The following is a 20,969-nucleotide window of genomic DNA, read 5'->3' as shown; positions in this document are numbered from 1 at the left end:
AATTAAATAGATGCTCCTCTAGAAGAAGAAATTACAGAATATTTTTAGCATGCTACAGCAGGAGAATACAACAGCCTAAAAATTATGGTACAAGATACACTATAAAATACCATACACATATAATAGTGCCTTATCCTAAATTAAAGCGTTGAGCTCAATTCTAGCCTTTTCACAAGCTATTTGATTTTAACTTTAAATATACCCCCCAAGCAGCTGCTTCCTTCACCAGGCAACAGTTTCTTTCACAGACAAGCCGTAACAGTTCTGTTATAGACAAGAAATTGTTTTTAGAGTTCTTAAGAAGAAGTGATAAAAAAAAAAGAAAATTCCCAACAGAGCAGCAATAAAGGCACAGTTCTACAGTGACCAAAGAAGGATAGTAAAACAAAACAACAGGCAGATGACTTCTAAGCAAGAACTTTTCTGAGGTTCAAGGAAATAAAACTGATCTAGCCTGAGAAGCATCCAATCTACTTCTACTGTAATGGCATTGTATTGGAACAGAAGAAAATCCATATGAAAGAATGCCAGTTAATCAAAGGGCCAAATGGGCTGATGACGTTGCCAGCTTAGGGAAATTTCCAAGCCTCTGGGATACTGGACTCTGATAAGACGAATTTAATATATATATGTGTGTGTGTGTGTGTGTGTATATATGTTTACATATATATTGTATATATGTAACTGCATACATATATATATATATAAAATTGTTTTCAATTTGAAAGCAATCTGAATCAGCTTCATAAAAAGCTAATCAACATTCTTTCTTTGATCCCTACAATAATATATACAACATGTTTTGTATTTTAAAATATTTGTAGGAAGTTAAAATAAAATGTTATTGCTACTCAAGCAAAATCTTGAGTCTAGAAGTTTTCCATGACGGATAACGGACAGAAAAGGGAAGAGGGCTAAAATCCAGCCAAGGTTTAATATCAAAGGCGATCTAAATTCTTTTTAAAAGAAATGTAATAAAAACTAAAATGTACATGTAATTAAGAGATCAGAAATCTTTTAGATGCTCACATATGAGATATATTTTCGTCATTATCAGAGTCTAACTTAATGAATTTCATATAATATCCAGCAATTGGCCCATATTGATGGAGATGGCTCCATTCTAATACCAACATGTCTGAGGGAAATGACCTATTTGAATTCACAGGATTAACTGATCAAATTTTTAATGATGGCATTAGCCAAAACCATCTGGATAACACAAAAATCACAGCTGGGGAAAAAGCAAAAAAAAAGAAAAAAGAAAAACACATTAAAAGTCAACTGGATTTCCATGAATGCTACTATATTTCAACACAGAAAGGGAGGTATCAGAATAACCACCCTGTGGTTATAGCAAACAAGGGCCACTGCCAATAATCAACATCCACGTGACAGATGAGTCTCTTTCAGACCACAGATTCTGGAGGAGTTTAACAATACTCTCTAAATTGTGAATTATATCATTTTATAGAAACAGAGTTTATAAGCCTGTCATTTAGTTGTTAGTTTCAACAAGTACTCCCTGGAAGGGAGAAAGGCAAGGGGATTCTAAGGACCATTGTTGAACTTTGATATTTGGAGAATTCTCAATAAAACAGGAGGAAAAAAGATATTCTATCCAAAGCTCTCAGTTGGTTCAAAGTCTTAAAGTTAGAATCTTTGCCTTGAAAGGAAACCTAGGTTCATTCTGTTCAGCTTAGCTTCTAAACTTAGAATCATGCAATGGTAGAAAGGACAGTCTTTTAGGTGCTAAATTCTTCCTTACAAATAAAGCAATTGAAGCCCAGGGAGGTCAAATGACTCGCATTTAGTGTCTGAGCCAGAACTAGAACCAAGATCTTCAACATCTAATCTTGGATTAATTCTACCCTATCACATTGGTGTGATTAGTATAGTATCTATAGTATTTCATTTTAACCCTGTGTGATTAGTATAGTATCTCTAGTATTTCATTTTAACCCTGTTGGATGACCCGCAGCCTTTTCAGCGTGTTAATCACACATTTCTACCACTGACCTCAGAGATTTAAAGAGGTGACTCAAAAACTCATCTGACCAACAGAATGTTAGGAAACATTTGCATGAATCTGACAAAGTACTTGCGTCTAGAATGTATAAAGAATTTTTACAACTTAGTAATAAAAGAAAAATAACCCAATTAGAATATGAGCAAAGGATACAAAGAGACCTTTTTCCAAAACAGAGAAATGGCCAATAAATACATGAAAGCATGTTCAAATCATTAGTCAACCGGGAGATGCAAATCAAAACCAGTGAGATATCACTTCATACCTACTAAGACGGTTTTAATCCAAAGGACAAATATAAAAAATGTTGGCTAGCATGGGAAAAATTGGAACCTTAAAAAATTGGAACCTGGTGGGACTGTTAAGTGCTGCAGTAACTTTGTGAAACAGTTTGTCATATAATTGTCATATAATGAATATCCTAAGACAGCTGCAGTTATTTTACAAACTAAAATATTTTTGATTCAAAAGGCAAACAGCAAATATATTCCATTTATATTGAAAAGCATAAAACACACAAATTGAGCAGTTACTGAAAAAAAATGCTGGCTTCTATAGAATCTGTTTTAAAATCACAACCTTCCTATGTGACTAGGTTGAAAAGTATTGTGTTTGACAAAAAGTTTTGTTTTGTTTTCCAAATTCATATAGATGAATAGTGTACTGATAAAGTTACAGCCTTTTGTTTGAAACTTAACTGTTGTTGGACCATCAGAGCAAAGCAGCTTTGGACTTCATCAAAGTCATTATGTTCAAAGATGAAATTTATGTTTTTAGCTGCACTATTTAGTTATGAGAAATAGCACTGCTTATAACTCACAGCAAACTAAGCTCCTACTAATTATAACAGAACAATTTTAGCTAATTAGTCTTCAGTAATTTTTCTTTTCAGATACAGCCAGCCACTGTGGGACTCTGTCCTTAAAAATTTCTGCATTTCTTTAACCTTTCTTCAAACTTATTTGTCTAAGTCTCCATGTGCTTTTAAAGATTAAAATCTAAGAAAAGTGAATAATGTTACAACCCCTCTGCTAGTAGAAGAAAGGGTAACCCTTTGTAGGGGCAATATGGTCAATTTCTGTTTTATACAAAGATTGCAAAACAAGACAGCAGCTAAAAGGGAATTAAAAAGAGGAAAAAGAAACTTTGGGCTTAATAGATGTGCTCTTACGTATCTTCTAAGAAGGAGGTAGGATCATTCATAATCCAGCATAGTCCTTTTAATTTCATAGTGTATCTGTTCTCAATATCTAGGTCGGAGGTCAATAATGGTGACCCCTGGGCCATATCTTGCCTTCAGACTTAATTGCTGCAGATAGGGTTGACCCATGCAGTGTTTACATAAAAATTAAATTTAGTCTCTAACATGTAAAACATCAAGCACTGTATGTAAATAATGGATTCTGAGTTATCCTGAAAAGTGATTAGCTTTGGTAACTGTATGATCAGGCCACCCAAGACGGCTGTTCTCTTGCTCTCTGTACATCCCCTGCTTGACCAGTGCCTGCTTCACCTACACCCTACTCACCTGACTGATCTCCCTACACACCTGCTCCAGGCCTCACCTAGTGCTTGTTCTTATCAAAGGGCCGGTGAGGGGCTTGCCCCTCTCCTAGTTTCCCTGGTAACCAATGAGCCAACTGGACCTCAATTCCCCCTATGACTGGAAATCTCCTCTTCCCCCCAGGGGGGAAGACTGCCGCCATGTCCTGCCCGCCGTCCACAGCACACAGTGGGGTGTCTCTCCAGGACCTTGCTGCAGACATGTAAGATCCCCCATCCATTAAACCACTGATGTCTCTGTTGCTGACTCCCAGCTCTTTCTTCGGTCTTGAAGCTAGGCAAGCACAGGGCTTGTAGACCTGCTAGGTGCAACCCAACAGTAACACAGTTCCTGCATTTCTCATTCATTATTTCACTCATTAATACTGAATGAGTGTCTACAAAACCTGGGCAGCTGCATAGTGAGCGCCCCCTATAGGAAAAGCACGCCATCGTCTCTGGTCCATCCTAGACCTCACTACTCCTTATTGCTTACACAAAGCGGGCTTCAGTGATGAACGTTATCTTCCTAAGTAATCAAACTTAAAAGAAATATAAAGAAGCACAAAAAATGGTAGGAGACTTCGAGTTCCACAAATTGCTTTGCAATGCTGGTTAAAGTATAACAAAAATTTAGTTGAAAGCATAGCATAGCTGAGCAAACAAAGTAAGCTGCAAAGCAGAACAGTTAATTCTAGAGCCTATGCTGTGGCAGCTGGGGCAGTGGAATGAGGGTGTGGGGAACAGCAGATCAGACTCGGCAATCTGGTAGCTTAGGTTGAATTGCCCTTGTGGAAACAGGAGATGTGGAGGTCCTAGGGTTAAGAAATAGACATTTGAAAATGAGCCCTTTTGCACACAGCTGCATGCCTAAAGGGCTGCATTCTTGCTTAAACCCACCCATGGGCCTAGGGAGAAGGCTAGGGAGTTAGTCTGTCCATCTTTTTTTCTCCTTGGAGTGAGGTTGTGGTGAGGTGGGAGATTTGGAGGGAGCAGATATTTCAATGAAGAATTCATGATTGGGGGCCTATACCTCACATGATTTGGGGTCTCATATGTATTTAACATATAATCGACACATTATTTGTGGATTTCATATTTGTGAATTCACCTACTCCCTAAAATGTATTTGTAAAGCCGTGAATCAATATTTGTGGCACTTTTGTGGTCATTCTCAGATATGCTCAAAATGGTGAAAAATTTGAGTCATCCCCACACGCACGTTTCCAGCTGAGGTTGAATAAAGCAATGCTCTGCCTTCTTGTTTCAGCTCTCGGACTGTAAACAAGATCCTTTTTGCTGTATATTAGTGCCATTTTTTTTTTTTTTTTTTTTTTTGCATCTTAGTGCTATTTAAATCAGACTCCAAGCCCAGTGCTGAAACGCTATCTAATGTTCTCAAGCGCAAAGAGGCTGTGCTGGGCCTTATGGAGAAAACACATGTTAGATAAGCTTCCTTCAGGCATGAGTTGCAGCGTTCCTGACCATGTGGTTAATGTTAGCGAATGAACAATGTATATTACATAAGATGCCTTTAAACAGAAACATCCATAAAACAAGGTTATGTATCGAATGGTGGACAAAAACCTCACGACCAGAAGTTTACAGGAACCTGCTAACCCTGTATTTCCTAAAAGCGATAGTGCAGTATTTGCTAATTCAGTTTTATTGGTGACCGATAAGAAAAACTGACTCTACACGGGGGCTACGCTGAGCCAATATATTAACGTAATACACTTCCCAGGTTGGTTGTATCCCTGGTTCCTGGAGAAAGTCATAAAAGCTGTTGGGTATGGATACTTCTTCAACCAAGGCTAAGAAGAATCTCATGTTGGCATGGGAGGGGGAAATTCTCTTAAACAACAGATTCATATCAAACATTACAAAAAATGCTAATATGTACTACAAATGAGAGTCAACAGACTAACACATCATAAGTTAGCATCAACGATATCCTGAGCTTATAGAACAACATTATGAAAGAATACCTAAATAAACTTTAAACAATTAAAGTAATAAAAATTGGGGTTGGGTGTCAAACCATCAGCAAAAACAGGATGCTCTGAAGAGAGAACAGGAACATATGAAAAAGAACCAGACAGAATGTCTAGACAAGAAAAATGTAATCACTGGAATTAACAACTCAAAGGATAGTTTAATAGTAAATTAGGAGGAGATGAAAGATTAGTGAACCGCACGCTAGAACTAAGTAAGTGGAGATAGAAAACATGAAAGACAGGCTAACAGACATGGTGAAATGAGAAATTTCAAAATATATTCAAAAAGGAAAACCAGAAGGAGTAAAGAACAGCCATGGGGATAAACAAAACTGGAAGAGATAACAGCTGTGAAATTTTCAGAGTTCCCATAAGACGTGTATTTCGAGATTCGGGAATCATAGCTTAGAATTGTTTAAATATGATAACAGCTTATCCTTGTACGGCATGCACTGTGGGCCAGGCACTGCTCCAGATGCTTGACATATTGTAGCTCATTTAATGCTCACAGCTGATGAAGTAAATTCTACTGTTACCTTTGATTTACAGATGAAGAGTCGGAAACACAGAGAGGTTCAGTATTTGTCCAAAGTCACATGGTTGCTAAGTGGTGGGATTCAAACCCGGGCAGTCTGGCTCCAGTCTCTATGTCTTTAACACTACGTTTTAGAGCAGAATTATATTTGGAAGAATAAGGGCAAATAACACACTCTCTCAGACCAAAGGGGAGAAGAGGAAAAAAACCAAAACAGTACTGACACATCAATGGAAACTCACTAAATGAATGTCTAAAAGATGCAAAAAAAAAAAGATCACAGATGCATGAACGAGGGTGCACAAAGGAAATAGGGAACATGTGGATAAATCTAAAAGAAACACTGATTATGTAAAATAACAATAAGTCTTCTAGGGCAAACACACACACCTATACTTTCTCTCTTCCTCTGAGATATTCCCCAAAGCAAGAGGTACTTGCAGTAAAGAGATATTTTTTGAAGGCACAAACTCACAAAGACAGGAAAATAGAAGAGCAAACTGCAATAAAATTTTGGAAACTAGAAAGCAGAAATGATGGTGTTGACTGTCTTGGCATAATGGAGGAAGATGTCTTTTAAACTCACAGTGAGGAAATGAAGAGGAGGAGGTGGTATAAGTCGGAATTTGAAGCAACGGTTAGGTACCCAGATCCCCTGTCCCACCTACATACCCAGGGAGTGCCACTCCACGCCAGGAGAGAGGAGGCTTATTCTCTAAAGAGGGTAAGACACAGGATGTCTTGACAACAGGTCACCAGGCAGATTTTATAAAGGATATTGTGAGGAAACAGGTGGATTAACTAAATATATACACATTGGATGCTGCAATCTCTAGGCCTCTTCTCCCACCAGGCTCCCAGAATGCTAGTGGTGGCTTTTGCCACCCACAGGGAAGTCTGGACTCTTTTCTCCTCTGGGGAATATGACCTGCCCCAAAGGGAAGAACTAAAACTACTGATACTAAGGGATCCCCAGTGAGATAAGCCACAGTATAGTTAACCTCATCGTGACAAATTCTACCAAGTAACTGGAGATTTCTGTTAGGTTATTAGTTTCCCACTCTTTAAGTCTGTGCAAACAACCAAGGATTACCAGATATCTATGAAAAATTTCTTATATGAAATACAGAAACCATCCAGCATAAAATAGAAATGAAGCTACTTGGACAAAAGTTTGTCCTAGGGAAGAAAATGTAAAGGAAGCAAAGCATCCTTCATATCTTCATATAGATCTGAAAAGATAAAACTACTAAACTAGAATAAGATAACAAGGAGGCAATTTAGAGAACAGAAGGTGTCTTAAGTTGTAAACATGACAGCTGGTATCAAAAACTCAATAGAAGTGTTCAAAACCTGGTTGAAGTAATTCACCAAGAGTCACCAAAAAAAGGAGGTGGTGGTAAGCTCCCAAGAAACAGAAATTAGTCTAATCCCAGACTTCTGTTCAGCAACACTAATTCCAGAAGACAACAGAGCAACACACTTTGAATTCTTTGATAAACAGTTTCAGGATCCAACATTGTACCAATCAGAAGGTGTCTTCATATTTAAGGCAACATAATGAAATTTTTTAAAATGCAAGAGGATGAAATATAGTTACATTTTTAGGTGTAACTGATTAATTGTTCCAAAAATCTAAAAATTGAGAAAGTAAAAAAAATAAGACAAGAATGGGAAAAGTCTTGTGGCTGGTATCATAGACAGGTGAAACATAGATAAAGTTAAAGACAATATACACATATAAAATTATTCATGAGGAGAATATTATTTATATTTAATCTATACATACACATACCTGCATATATAAATAGTACCATACAAACATACACACACAAAATATATATTTAGTAAAATGATATAATAACAATTGAAATCAATAATCATGGAAGTCACTATAACTGTGAGGTATACAGTAGGAAAAAAAGGAACTAAACTAATTATTTAAAATGGGGGGACTCTGAAAAAATAATTTAAATTTAAAATTCTGGCTACTAGAGAAGTAAACTTTTATAAATTAAGAAGTAATTTTATAAACTAAAAGGTAAACTTAAACTTCTGTAATATAAATATGACATATAGCTATCAAAGTGCCCAGGGAAGATATAGGTTTAAAAAAAAAAAAAAAAAAACTGTTCATAGAGGGAAAAGAAACAGAGGAAGCAGAAGAAAGAGCAAGGAAGTTTGAAAAACGGAACACACAGAATATAATGGCAGGAACAAAACCAACCATTGCCATTATAAAAACAGAAGCAATAGAATAAGCTATGCATTAAATGACACATCATCAATTTATTAATGGACTGTGGCAGTTGGGGGAGACTACTACCACATTATAAGAACATTTGCATTCTTATTTCAGAATAATTGAGGTGTAAAGAACTAAAAGAAATCTTAGAACCAAGGTAATGCTGATATGCATTGTATATGAAACATACAACAAAAACAAAGGAAGAGAGACCAGTAAGAAGAAACAAAAAGCAGAAAATAGTCAAAAGATATATCAGGAAGATAAACACTAAATTAGGTCTCTGGTCCCCATTCTAAATTCCCTGCTAAAAAGCATGTGGTTTTCTCAGGATGGGACATGGGTTCATCCTGGTCCAATTAACAAGGTACAAACTTGGCTTCCAGAGCCAGGCTTCAGTGGGGGCCTGTGTTGAAGGTCATCATGAGCTGGGCAAAACTGCAGTGGAGGTCAAAGATATGTCACATTCTTTTGTTTCTCACTGTCTTTGTTCCTTTATATTTTCAGATTTGTTAGATGTAATTCTCTAATTTCAATGTTCTGCCAGAACAAAGGTCATGTCTGACAATTCGTTCATATGCGTTTCAGTTCTAACATAGTACAAAGCACAAAGTAACTAATGAATAAACACATCCTTAACTAGATTCTTTTTCCTCCCCTAAACAGAATCCTTACAAAATAGTAAAACATATAACACACACCCATACACCCACATTCACATACACACACATTTTAAACTCTGATTTGTACAGTATATAGAGATCAAAAAAATCATATTGAATTACTTTCTCAACCTATTTCTTTAATTAATAAATTCCACATATTGTTTCTGAAATCCAAAATGACCACACAAATTCAGTTATATATTTTTAAATGTTGGACTTATATGCGTGAACATGTACTTACAGGCAAACTGGAGTTTAGCTTCTCTGCTGACAATTGTTCCAACTGAATTGGTTGCAAAACATTGATAACTTCCTGTATCCCAATTTCTGTTGGGGTTAATAACCACAAGATTTCCTCCGTTCAACTTGTAACGATACCCCATACTCAGATTAATATCGCTTCCATTCAGCTGCCATCTGTAAAACAAATGTCCAGGATTTTCTCCTTAGTATATTTAAACTTTTAAAAAAATCTACATTAATAATCTGCTTTAAACATCAGCTCTCTTATAAATGAAAGGCAACAAATATATCATTCAATTATTACATAATTGAAAAATCAAAGATGCCTAAGTTTTGTTATCAGAAACAAAAGGTTAAATTACAGTAGAAAGCACAAGAGAGTAGCATCTAAAAGCTAAAGATTTTTCAAGATTTTCTGAAGAGGTGAGAATAATTTAGTTTGTTCACTAGGGTGAAAATTAGGCTTGGTCTGTATAGACAAAGACGAAGTAGAATGTTGAGGTAATTATCTCATATACTTCAGGCCAGTCTCATGCTACCGATGAAGGGGGAAAAGAGCACATTTCTTTGATTTATCCAGACTGACTGAGCACATTTAATAAATTAATTGGGTAAGTGCTCAACTATCCATTTCAATTTGTCTGAGTAAATACCTTTCCCTGAGGCCCTCCGCTCTTCTAAGCCATCACAGTGATATTTACTAAATGGTACACTGTGGTAAAAGATCCTAAATGCCACCTAGGGGGTCGGAAACAGTAAAGGCACTAACCCCAGAGCCATATTTATCAATGGGAAGCCAAAAGAAAAAAAGAAAGAAGCTGGTTTTTAAACAAGAGTTTTCAAACAGAAAAACCAGAATTTTTTAAACAGCAAGCACACCTGACACATCCAAGAAGATTATTACCTTTAAAAACTCATTAAATATCGCACAATCTCAAGAACACATCCATTGTATAAATTAAGCCATCTGTCTCCTAGAGGACTTGATTTTTTATAATAAAATTACACTGGTATCCATTCTATAAATTTTAGAGTATTATGGCAACAATCTCAATTGCTTTTCATAATAACTTTGAGAAAGTGGTTAATAAAATGACCATTTCACAGATGAGGATTTCAATAAAACAGTTGAGTGAGTTTGCAACTCTCCCCAAACTATTAATTACTGGATCAGAACTAGTACCCATTTGAATTCTAGCCCAGAGGTCTTTAACCATGTCATGGGTCATATAAAAATTTTATTAATATATCAAATATTTAACCTGGAAATAGTAATATTGTGAAAGCATAAAAAGAGGTGAAATGTGAACATTATCACAAACCAAAGGACATAAAGTTAAATGAAATATTATATAGCTGTGAAAATGTATAAGCTTTTGCAAACATAGAAGAGTCTTACAAAGGTGAAAACATTTTTTACAGTGCAATGTGATACCATGTATATAAAGTTTTTAAACATATAAAGTAATATTAAGAATGTATTAAACATTTTAAAATGTATGAAAATGAATCACTTCAAGTTTAAGGTACTTTAGAGCGCTCATGGAGAGAAAAGTGAGAAAGGGTTATCGGGCAAACACTGGGAAATTTAGCTTTTTTGGTTTTATTTCCTAAACTGAATAGTGGTTATATGAATGTTCATCATTACACTTAATTATATGTTTATATCATTTTCTATATCTGAAATAGTGCATAATAAAATTTTAATAATGGAGGCTACAGGAAATGAATAAATTTTGAAGTTTAGTTTCTACAGCTCAAAGCAATATTATATCATTTGCTCATTTTAAAAATCAAGACTTTCTTGATTTTTCTTTCTTTATGCACATACAAGTCTCCCAGGTCTAAAGCAATATTTCTTCTGAGAAATCAAAATGAAATTAAGAGGAAAAACTGGAGGCCCCATGTCTTTTCTTTTGAACTTAAAAGAGCAAAATTACAAAGAAATATGAAAAAGCCGTAACTGCTTTCTCATTTGTGGCAGATTTCCGCTATGGGTTTGATTCTGCTTTGTTTGTAGAGTAACTCTCTTATGCTCCTTCCCAAGGCAAGTCCATATTTGCATGTGCATTTTAGGTCACTTTCTTCTATTCTGACTTTAATCCTGCCCTTAGAGATTTGAAGTCGAACCATGAACACTTATTAACCCTTCTACATCTTATTGCTGCCCAAATCCTAGAACTACAGAAACTCAGAAAAGGAAATGAAATCAAGGAAAATTGTCCATCTGCATTCTGTCTGAATACTCTGCACTCTTGATACACAAGGTGGCCTGCAGACCAAGATCATCAGCATCCTCATCACAATCTGAGAGTTTGCTGGAAATGCAGAATCTTGGGCTCTATCCTACATCTACTAAACCAGAATTGGCATCTTAGTGAGATCTGCCAGTGTTTAATATGCCCATTCAAGTTTGGAAGAACTGGTCTATAATATCCCCAAGAAGCAACCGTGGACTGCCTATAGGGGACATAGATAAGAATTCCCCACTCTTGATTTAGCCTATTTCATATTCAACAACTATGATTAGAAAAAGCAACTTTCCTTCCCTCCCTTCCTGGTGAAAAAACATTTATTGAGTGCCTGTATGTCAGGCAACTTTCCAGGTTCTAAGAATGGGGTGAAAAAGGTCCCTGCCTTCATGGAACTTACATCTGGGGGGACACTTTTTTATGATTCCTCGTTCCTACCCTTTCCCCCTTGTCTAGTCCCAGGCTCTATCCAATCCTACCATGTAACAGCAGAATGAACAGAAATGAGATTCAGAAACAAGTGCTCCTTGTTTTACAGGTTGGACTCATCCCTCACCAGCTGTGTGACCATGGGCAGTTAACTTAACTCCTTTACACCTAAGTTTTTAACATGTAAAATAAAGAGAATGTCATCTTTCCCATAGGGTTGCTCTATCCATTTATTTAGACAATGTACGTAAAGCCGGTGGCTCAGGGCAGCCACCCAACAAATGGGCCGGCACCACTGTTGACAAGGGAGGAAGTTCCATCAAAGGCTGCAAACCCATCTTTCTGCTTTGTTTTTCTTTTCTGCCATCCTCATAGAGTAGACGTGGGTTATGCGTAACCTGCTTGATTCAATGCTTTTGGTCATCTCCTCTCATGTGGAACGGGCTGTATCTTCCACATAGGGTTTGTCTGCATTTGTACCTGCCTGAGAAGTCAGGGAAACATGGGACGAAACACTGCTGGGCTTGACCTTCAAAGAATAAATCTGACAGTAAATCACAAGTGGGTGGGTTGAATTTTTAAGCTGCAAATGGTTTGCCAGTTACTAAATGACTTAATACTTGCGGGGGAGGAGGGAGGGGAGAACTCCTCTAAATGCAAAGCAGGAAAAATATAGTTAATTTCACATACTTTTTGAATGGAAAACTCTCATGACAAAGGGTACTTGTGACTTTGTTACCTAAGAACAGTTTGTACCAAGGAAAAAGGATTTCAGCTCCAGAGTCTAGAATGTTTACAGTCTAATGAAGCATGTCTGATGGCTTCATTTGAGAATTCTGTTTTCGTGTTTAGCTGATGAATAATAAAGGTACAATGGCTATGTGGAAAATTGTAAAGATAAATAAAAATATGGAGAAGCACTTCTTCTTGCCTATTTAATAGCTGGAAAGATTTAGAGATCATAAAGTACATGGGAAAATACCTTATTTCAATATGTCTGAGATCTAAAAGCGATCACCTCAAAGTTTTGACTGAAGATCCAAAACGGAAAACATTTCTTCTATTATGTATAAGTGTTTCTTACTTCTTTTAGCTCAGCCTTTGTCATATAGACAAAATCTCTATATTATTTCACTATGTGAAGAGGTAAAAGCTACTCTCTTTTACGTATGTTTCTGCTAGACCGAAAGTATAAGTGCATTTGTTTTAGCAAACTCTTAGAGCAAAGATATACTTGAGATACTCTGAAGAAGGTTAATTTTCTTTTAACAAAGCAATATAATTATTTCTCTCCTCCTTAACACTATTCAACATTAAATGGAACTCATCCCCAGGTGATATAAAATTTCTCAATATCTTATTAAACAATGGTTGTTTTTCCTCTTGGTGAAAATATGTGAATTCAAAAGGGTTGTCTTGGTTTAAACTCTGCAACGTGTAAGCAATCTCTGGGCCTGGGCATCCAAATATTATTTTATCCTGAGGAAAGAATGTACTTAAGTTCCTAACACAAAATATTCATATTTGGGCCTGATTTCTGAATACTTCCAATATGATCTTCTGTATAAGAAATATTCATGAAAACTGAAGGCACACATATATACTCCTTCCACAAAGAATGTGTCCAATAAATCTACAAATTAGACTTAATTTCTTTGCAGTAAATTGTAATCCAGCTGTTCAGAGTTCATGAACATCATGCATAGTGGTAAAACTGTGACAGGTAAGTGGTACATTCAGGTCATGAATTTGGGAAGCTTTCTGAGGTAGACACTGTCTTTTAGTTTTGCACATTCACAATCCTTTGTAGAAGTTACAGATGTCTACCTTATGAAGGAATTTTGAAGTTCCTGAGGACTCTAAAATCTCAGAATGAAATCTTTTTGAAATATGGAAATTGTTTAAAACTTCATAAAAGTTAACATTTGCATACCCCAATTCCATTCCAAAAGGCTTAATGCAGTGATCTGGAGTAAAAGAAGACAGCTCTGGGGCTCTTGGGGCTATGTACACCAGCATTTCAATCATATAACATTTACACTGTGCTCTAGAATCAGACTAACATTGTAGCTTTAGCTCAGTGGCAAATGTCACAAGATTAAGCACCTTTGCATAATCATCATCTCGTAACACTCTTGAATGATCTTGTAAGTTCACTGTCTGCCTTCAGTGTTCAAACGTTCATCCTACATGAATTAGGATTTGCTTTTAGAATCCACAAGTGAGAAACAGTTTATTATTCATATTTCACAACTCTGATTCTCAGGCAATGAGCTCTCATCCCCCTTAACTGCTTGGTGTGGAGCTTATATGTGAATTTGTTTCTAGGCCAATAACTTGAGGTTGGGGGTCTGGAAGAAGTCCTGGGCCACTTACTCTGATCGCTGACCTGAGGCAGCATGGATTGGATCAGTCCACTTCTAAGTCTCAGTTACATCCTCTACACAACAGGAAGCTAGTATCGACCTCATTGGAGAGAGGCTAGGGAGGTAAAGTGAGCACGAAAAACCGGGCCAAGCCTGCCACGATAGAACTGTGAAGGCTATGGCACTTTTTCCCCTAAAAATCTCAAATACAATTTCTTTAAAACATTGTACAGGCCCTCAGGTTAACAGTTTTTGAATCTTGAATATAAAACATAAGGTATGTGACATGAGAGATATTTCAACTGGTAGTTATTACTTTTAAACGATGAAAACTATAATGGTGACTTCCAGGAAATAACTAAAACATCAGTAATTGAGAGCACACGAATCGCTGCCTTCCAACACAAAGAACAAACTATGTGCAAGACTGTGTGTGTGTATGTTTGTGTGCAAACACAAATTTACATAACAGTGAGTTAAATCAGTATAAAAAGCCTAGATTCTCAGTGTTGAGAGGTGCTTTTCAAACCATATAAGCTCCATTGGAGGATGACTGTCAATCACTGCTGAATTCCCACCATCGGTCATAATAGGTTATGCGTGGTAGGTGCTCACAGAAGTTTCCTGAATTGGAGCAATTTTATTTTACCCTCTAACCTAGCCATCACTAGCCTCCATCCATACAGTCGTCCCTAACTGTGGCCATCCATATTACCAACAAACATCTCAAAGACAGGGAATGAATGCATAATTATTTTCATTTACCATACTAGTTATTATTTATTTACCATACTAGCTATTATTGTATATGGCAACCTCTTACACAAAACCACACTAGTATGGAATGAAAATAATGAAGATAAACATAGATGTATCTTGTTGTCAGTATAATTTAAGGCACCAAGTCCTAAACTGGGTCTTCCACTAGAACTTTGTAACAAGTCACCCTTTGAAATTGAAACTAACAAAACGGAGTGACAATAAATTGGGTGACATCAGGTAGTTTCAAAATAATCCCAGGATGTAATTCAGCTCATGGTTGATTGTATTAATATTGTCCTTCAAGATATCTACACCCATCTTACAAAGTCTGGTCGGGAAAATGGAAACATAAACAATATTCCAAAGAAAAACAAATATCACGTGTTAGACTTTTATATAAAACCAAGCAAAAAGGACAAAATAATTTACTAAAATCTTTAGGGGTCTGGGATTGGATTTGGAAAATATGCCCACATTAAATACTTGTTAAATCAACAGGCAATACTTTATTTGAGGTTTGACAGGAAAATTAGGAATTTAGTCACAGAAGCAATTTGTGGTTTTAGATGCAGCTTTCAAGTTAATAAGCAAATGAATTTGTGTTCAAATGCAATGTTTGTTAATATGTTTACTGAAGTGATGAGAATAATTGCAGTCCTTGAAAGAATGAATGTCTGAATTTGCATATTCAATACTTTATCCAAAAATAACTAGTTAGGCTTCAGCAATAATTGCTGAAGATACAAATGAGTTAAATTGTGATGCTGTGTTTTTAAAAATCAAGTTTTTAAAATGTGTTTTATGACACAGATTCCCATTTGTCACTCATTGATAAATTTTAAACATATATAATAAAAAAAGGAGGTAAACAGAGATTAAAGCTACACTGTGATTAAAAACAACTGTTGAGTTCACATAGGTAAAGCCTCGTTCAAATTCATCACTGATTGTCTTTCAATTATTCTTGAGGAGAATTATAGAAGACGGCTGCTATTTCTGCCTTCCCTGCATCCATTTCAGCTTTTTCTGGTAGCATCTTTCTCCTTCTCCTTTGAAGAGGCCACTCCTCCCAGGACCCAGGCGTGCCCAATGAGCACATTCCATATCTCAGGCCTTAGTGATTAGTTAAGAATACAACTGTGACCCAACTGATTTAACTTGTGTTTGATCAGTATATGTTTTCCTTCCCCCTTGCCTCACTACCAAAACATAAGACCAGCAACAAAAAGATGTTAATTTTTTAACTGCCATCTTTAATATCTAAAATCTAACCTCCACATTTCTCCTGGGTTCTGACTGCTGACAGTATTAGCTATGTTTTTATTTCATGTTTTTCTGATGCCGTTCAGAGCTTTTGATGACTCTAATAGGAAAGATGCCCTCTTTTTCCAGTTAATATTCTGTGGAGGATATCAGTAGACCTAAGCAGTCATCTTTTTGTCACCTCAAGGGCAATCTGTCTTAAAATAGAGCCAAAAAGGAGGACTCAATCCAAATTTAAGAATATCCTACACAATAAACAATGGACCACTTCTGATCCTGTGATCCTTCATGACACTCTTGACTCCCGAAATATGATCTAACCCCAAACTGCCTCTCTTTGTTTCCTCCCTATTAACTTCATTCCATTTCCTTTTTCATGCCACCAATTTAGCTTTCACTGTTTGCTAAGCATTCTGAATGTAAGGATGAAGAACACACTGTCTTCATCTTGAAGGGAGTTACATCCAACCAGGCAAACCCACTTCATTTTGGTAAGTTTTATAATCCAGGAAGGCCTAGGTGCAATGCGCAGTACATGGCTGAAGCATGGAACCCAGCTCTGAGGATATCGAGAAGGCTTCATGGGAGAGACAGTAGCACAGCCAAGTTTCAAATGCCCTGTAAGAGACACTGTCTACCTCTGCTTGCCTCAGGCACCATAGAAATTCTTTCTTCTTTATGGTTTGCAATCACTCCAACCTTGTAAACATTTCATTGCTCTTAGTAGCTGACTCTGTGTGTGGGGACCAGAGCTCATCAGCTAGAGAAGTCAGGATGCTAAAAGGAGTTGAGCTTGAGGATAGGCTCAGAGAATTGGGCCTAGTAATCTAGCAGAACAAATTACATTTCCTTAGGGCCAAGGGAATTTAGAGGAACAATAATTCTTACTTGCCTTGGAGCACAAAAGTAAAATAACAGTGACATCAGATCTTACATGGCAACAAGATATACATAAGGGACAAATTGCATATAATCAAAAATATATTTTAAATATATTTCATATTTTATTAAATATATCATATATTATACATAATACATATGCTATACATGCTCTATCCTATACACTGTACGTGGTACCATGCATAGTATTATGTGGTGTGTCTCCACATGGATGTGTGTTTAGATAACGAGTAAACGCCTTACATTTACTCCTTGAATAAATGGTGAGCAGAAATTAGTCCATTATTTTTTCTTCGTTCTTATACTGAATGCATTTAGAGGACTTTCAGTAAATTAAACATGTGCAGGATGTAACTCCATTATAGGGAATTCTACTTAAAAGGGAGAAACTGTGGCCGAGATATCTGCATTTTGCAATGTTATATAGTCCTTACAATGTGTATATCCAAGATTCCTCACACTGTACTTTATTAAAATTATTTACTTGTTATATAAAGCTGGAAGAGAATGATGTTCTGGTTGCTTCCTTGTGATGAGAGAAAAACAGAAGAGCATTTATAGAAAAGAGTTGTGGATCCAAGGGTCAGAGCAGAGCAGTGCTGTCTGATAGAACTTTCTGCAAGCACCAGAAATTTCATCTGTGTTGTCCAATACAGCAGCAATTAGCTACATGTGACTACTGAGCACTTGAAATCAGGCTGCTGTGACTGAGGAACTGAATTCCTACTTTAACGGATTTAAACGTACATGGCCACACTTGGCTACTGGCTACCATATTGGACAGCACAGCCTGTAAGTCTCCAGCCCGACTAAACTTTGTGAACACAAAGGCCACATGGGACACATTCACTTGTAAGGCTTATCTTCTTTGGCCTACATTATATTTAAAAAGAAAAACAGTCAACATTAGACGTAGATTCAAAAAAGAAAATTTCTCAATTTTAAACATCTCTTGAAAATGTTTTGTAATACTGGACCAGGACTCCTGGATGGTAACAACCAGCTAGTGTTAAGGAGCAGTCGTGACCAGTGGATGGACCTGTGGCTGAATGTGGGACAGTCTCCAGTCATTATTCAGTATGTCCATATGTTCCTAAGGCAGGGCCACCTCTTTCAGTTTTGTTACTTACCTCGTCCCCATTGGCATTTGAATACTATACTCCCAGTCTAACCCAAATATGTGGTCCCTTTTAATGCTGAATGGCATCAGTAGAAGTGACTAGGGAGCCTCCTATTTGGGATCTTTCATCTTAGCAAATGATGGGCATTTTTAACCCTTTGAAATGTTGGAGAAAATCCTTCCCATTTAAAAAAGTTATTAATACTTCCTCAGGGTAACCTCTTTCAGCATCATCAGCAATTACAAGGAGACTGAATACTAATTAACCTTTAAATACAGGCTTTGGGGCTCAGGCGGGAAGATGCAAAAGAAAGAATAAAATTCTCAATTAAACCCTAAAACAAGTAATTTCTCTTGAGAATTTCTGAACTTTTGGATTTCTAATATGGCCAATTAAGAGTTCTTTTTACCCAGTGGGATAATAACAAAGACAAGATTTCTCATCAGAGAAGTTTGCCTCAGTCTACAAGACAAGCTCTGGGTTTTCAAAGGACATTTTTTTATAAGACTCATAGACTTTATTCTGAAACTTGGGAAATGTGTTTGGACTGCTTTTAATTTATAGCTTCACACGAACCGCTAATTTTCCTCCTTGATATCTTTCTTTTCCCTCCCTCCCTCTCTCTCTCTCTCTATCTATGTGCTTAGATTTATAAATACTTATTACAAAAAGGTTTCCTTTCTCTGACTTTATGTTAAAAAAAAAAAAAGAAAAGAAAAAAAAAAACCCATGTTATTTATTTATGTCCTCAAAGTCATTACCTATTTACACTACTTATCCGTAATTTTTTTTTTTATCCGTAATTTTTAAAGGATAGCAAAATATAAGAACAAGCAAGCATATTTTCTTCTGGAACAATTAAAGAATAATGCAGAATATTACCTGGTTGACTACTAAAGTCAAAAGCTCGGGAAAGGGGCTTCCCTGGTGGCGCAGTGGTTAAGAATCTGCCTGCCAATGCAGGGGACAGGGCTTCGAGCCCTGTCTGGGAGGATCCCACATGCCGCGGAGCAACTAAGCCCGTGAGCCACAACTACTGAGCCTGCGCATCTGGAGCCTGTGCTCCTCAACGGGAGAGGCCGCGACAGTGAGAGGCCCGCGCACTGCGATGAAGAGTGGCCCCCGCTCGCCACAACTGGAGAAAGCCCTCGCACAGAAACGAGGACCCAACGCAGCCAAAAATAAATAAATTAATTAAAAAAAAAAAAGCTAGGGAAAAAAATCAGGCCATAAATGAAGGTGTTATCTAGGTAGACACGGTCATGATTACAACCCACATCAGTCTATATTCCCATTTATTCCATTAGCACAACCTATTACTTATACAGATACCACGGATAACAGGGAGTTGTTGCTTATTATAGGAAAGTCTAATATTTTCACAATGAAAAGAGGTTCCCTAGTGCTTTTTCAATGTCTCAATTTCTTTTTTTTTTTTAAATTAATTAATTTATTTATTTTTGCCTGCGTTGGGTCTTCGTTGCTGCATGCCGGCTCTCTCTAGTTGCGGTGAGCTGGGGCCATTCTTCGTCGTGGTGCACGGGTTTCTCATTGCGGTGGCTTCTCTTGCTAAGGAGCACAGGCTCTAGGCGTGCAGGCTTCAGTAGTTGCGGTATGCAGGCTCAGTAGTTGTGGCTTGCGGGCTCTAGAGTGCAGGCTCAGTAGTTGTAGTGCACGGGCTCAGTTACTCTGCTGCATGTGGGATCTTCCTGGACCAGGGCTCAAACCCATGTCCCCCGCATTGGCAGGCAGATTCGTAACCACTGTGCCACCAGGGAAGCCCCCAAGGTCTCAATTTCTAATGACTATAAAGTGAAATTTTATACTGGTTAGAATTCTTTTTTTGTTTGTTTTTGAATTTTTGAATTTTATTTATTTTTTTATACAGCAGGTTCTTGTTAGTTATCCATTTTATATATATTAATGTATATATGTCAATCCCAATCTCCCAATTCATCCCACCACCACCACCCCACCCCCCCGCCGCTTTCCCCCCTTGGTGTCCATACATTTGTTCTCTACATCTGTGTCTCAGTTTCTGCCCTGCAAACCAGTTCATCTGTACCATTTTTCTAGGTTCCACCTATATGCGTTAATATATGATATTTGTTTTTCTCTTTCTGACTTACTTCACTCTGTATGACAGTCTCTAGATTGAATGGATAAAGAAGATGTGGTACATATATACAATGGAATATTACTCAGCCACAAAAAGGAACGAAATCGGGTCATTTGTAGAGACGTGGATGAACACTGGTTAGAATTCTTAGCTTTAGAAAATCTTTCGAGCTATAATGAAAGTGTCTGCTCTATTTTCCTACAAACCAAATATTTTAAAACAATAACTAGCATGTAAAATTTCTTCATTTATCAGACTTAAAACTGATAAGTCAATTTCAGTCACACATCTCCTAATCTCAGATACAGATTTTTTTAGAATTTCAACATATAATATTTCAGGACATATAACAAATCATAAAAAGTACGGTGCAAAAGGCAGAATTTTATCAACATTTCATACATGTTATCAGTATGTTTAAACAAATACATTATGTTTACACAATGGCATCGTGTAAATATACCTGGTATCACTTTAAATGTATTAATCTGGAATTAAAAT

General features: G+C 36.8%; 1 protein-coding gene across 1 annotated transcript in view; it reads right to left on the bottom strand.

Moving 5' to 3' along the window:
• CNTN3 (contactin 3) overlaps window positions 1-20,969 on the bottom strand; it is a 310,295-nt gene that overhangs the window by 173,650 nt on the left and 115,676 nt on the right. Inside the window, exon 4 of the mRNA XM_068557391.1 lies at window positions 9,255-9,430. Coding sequence (XP_068413492.1) covers window positions 9,255-9,430 — 176 coding nt within the window. The remainder of the gene's footprint in view (window positions 1-9,254; window positions 9,431-20,969) is intronic.

Source organism: Eschrichtius robustus, chromosome 12 (assembly GCF_028021215.1).
Source record: "Eschrichtius robustus isolate mEscRob2 chromosome 12, mEscRob2.pri, whole genome shotgun sequence".
Lineage (NCBI taxonomy): Eukaryota > Metazoa > Chordata > Mammalia > Artiodactyla > Eschrichtiidae > Eschrichtius > Eschrichtius robustus.
This window is presented reverse-complemented; position numbering and strand designations above follow the sequence as displayed.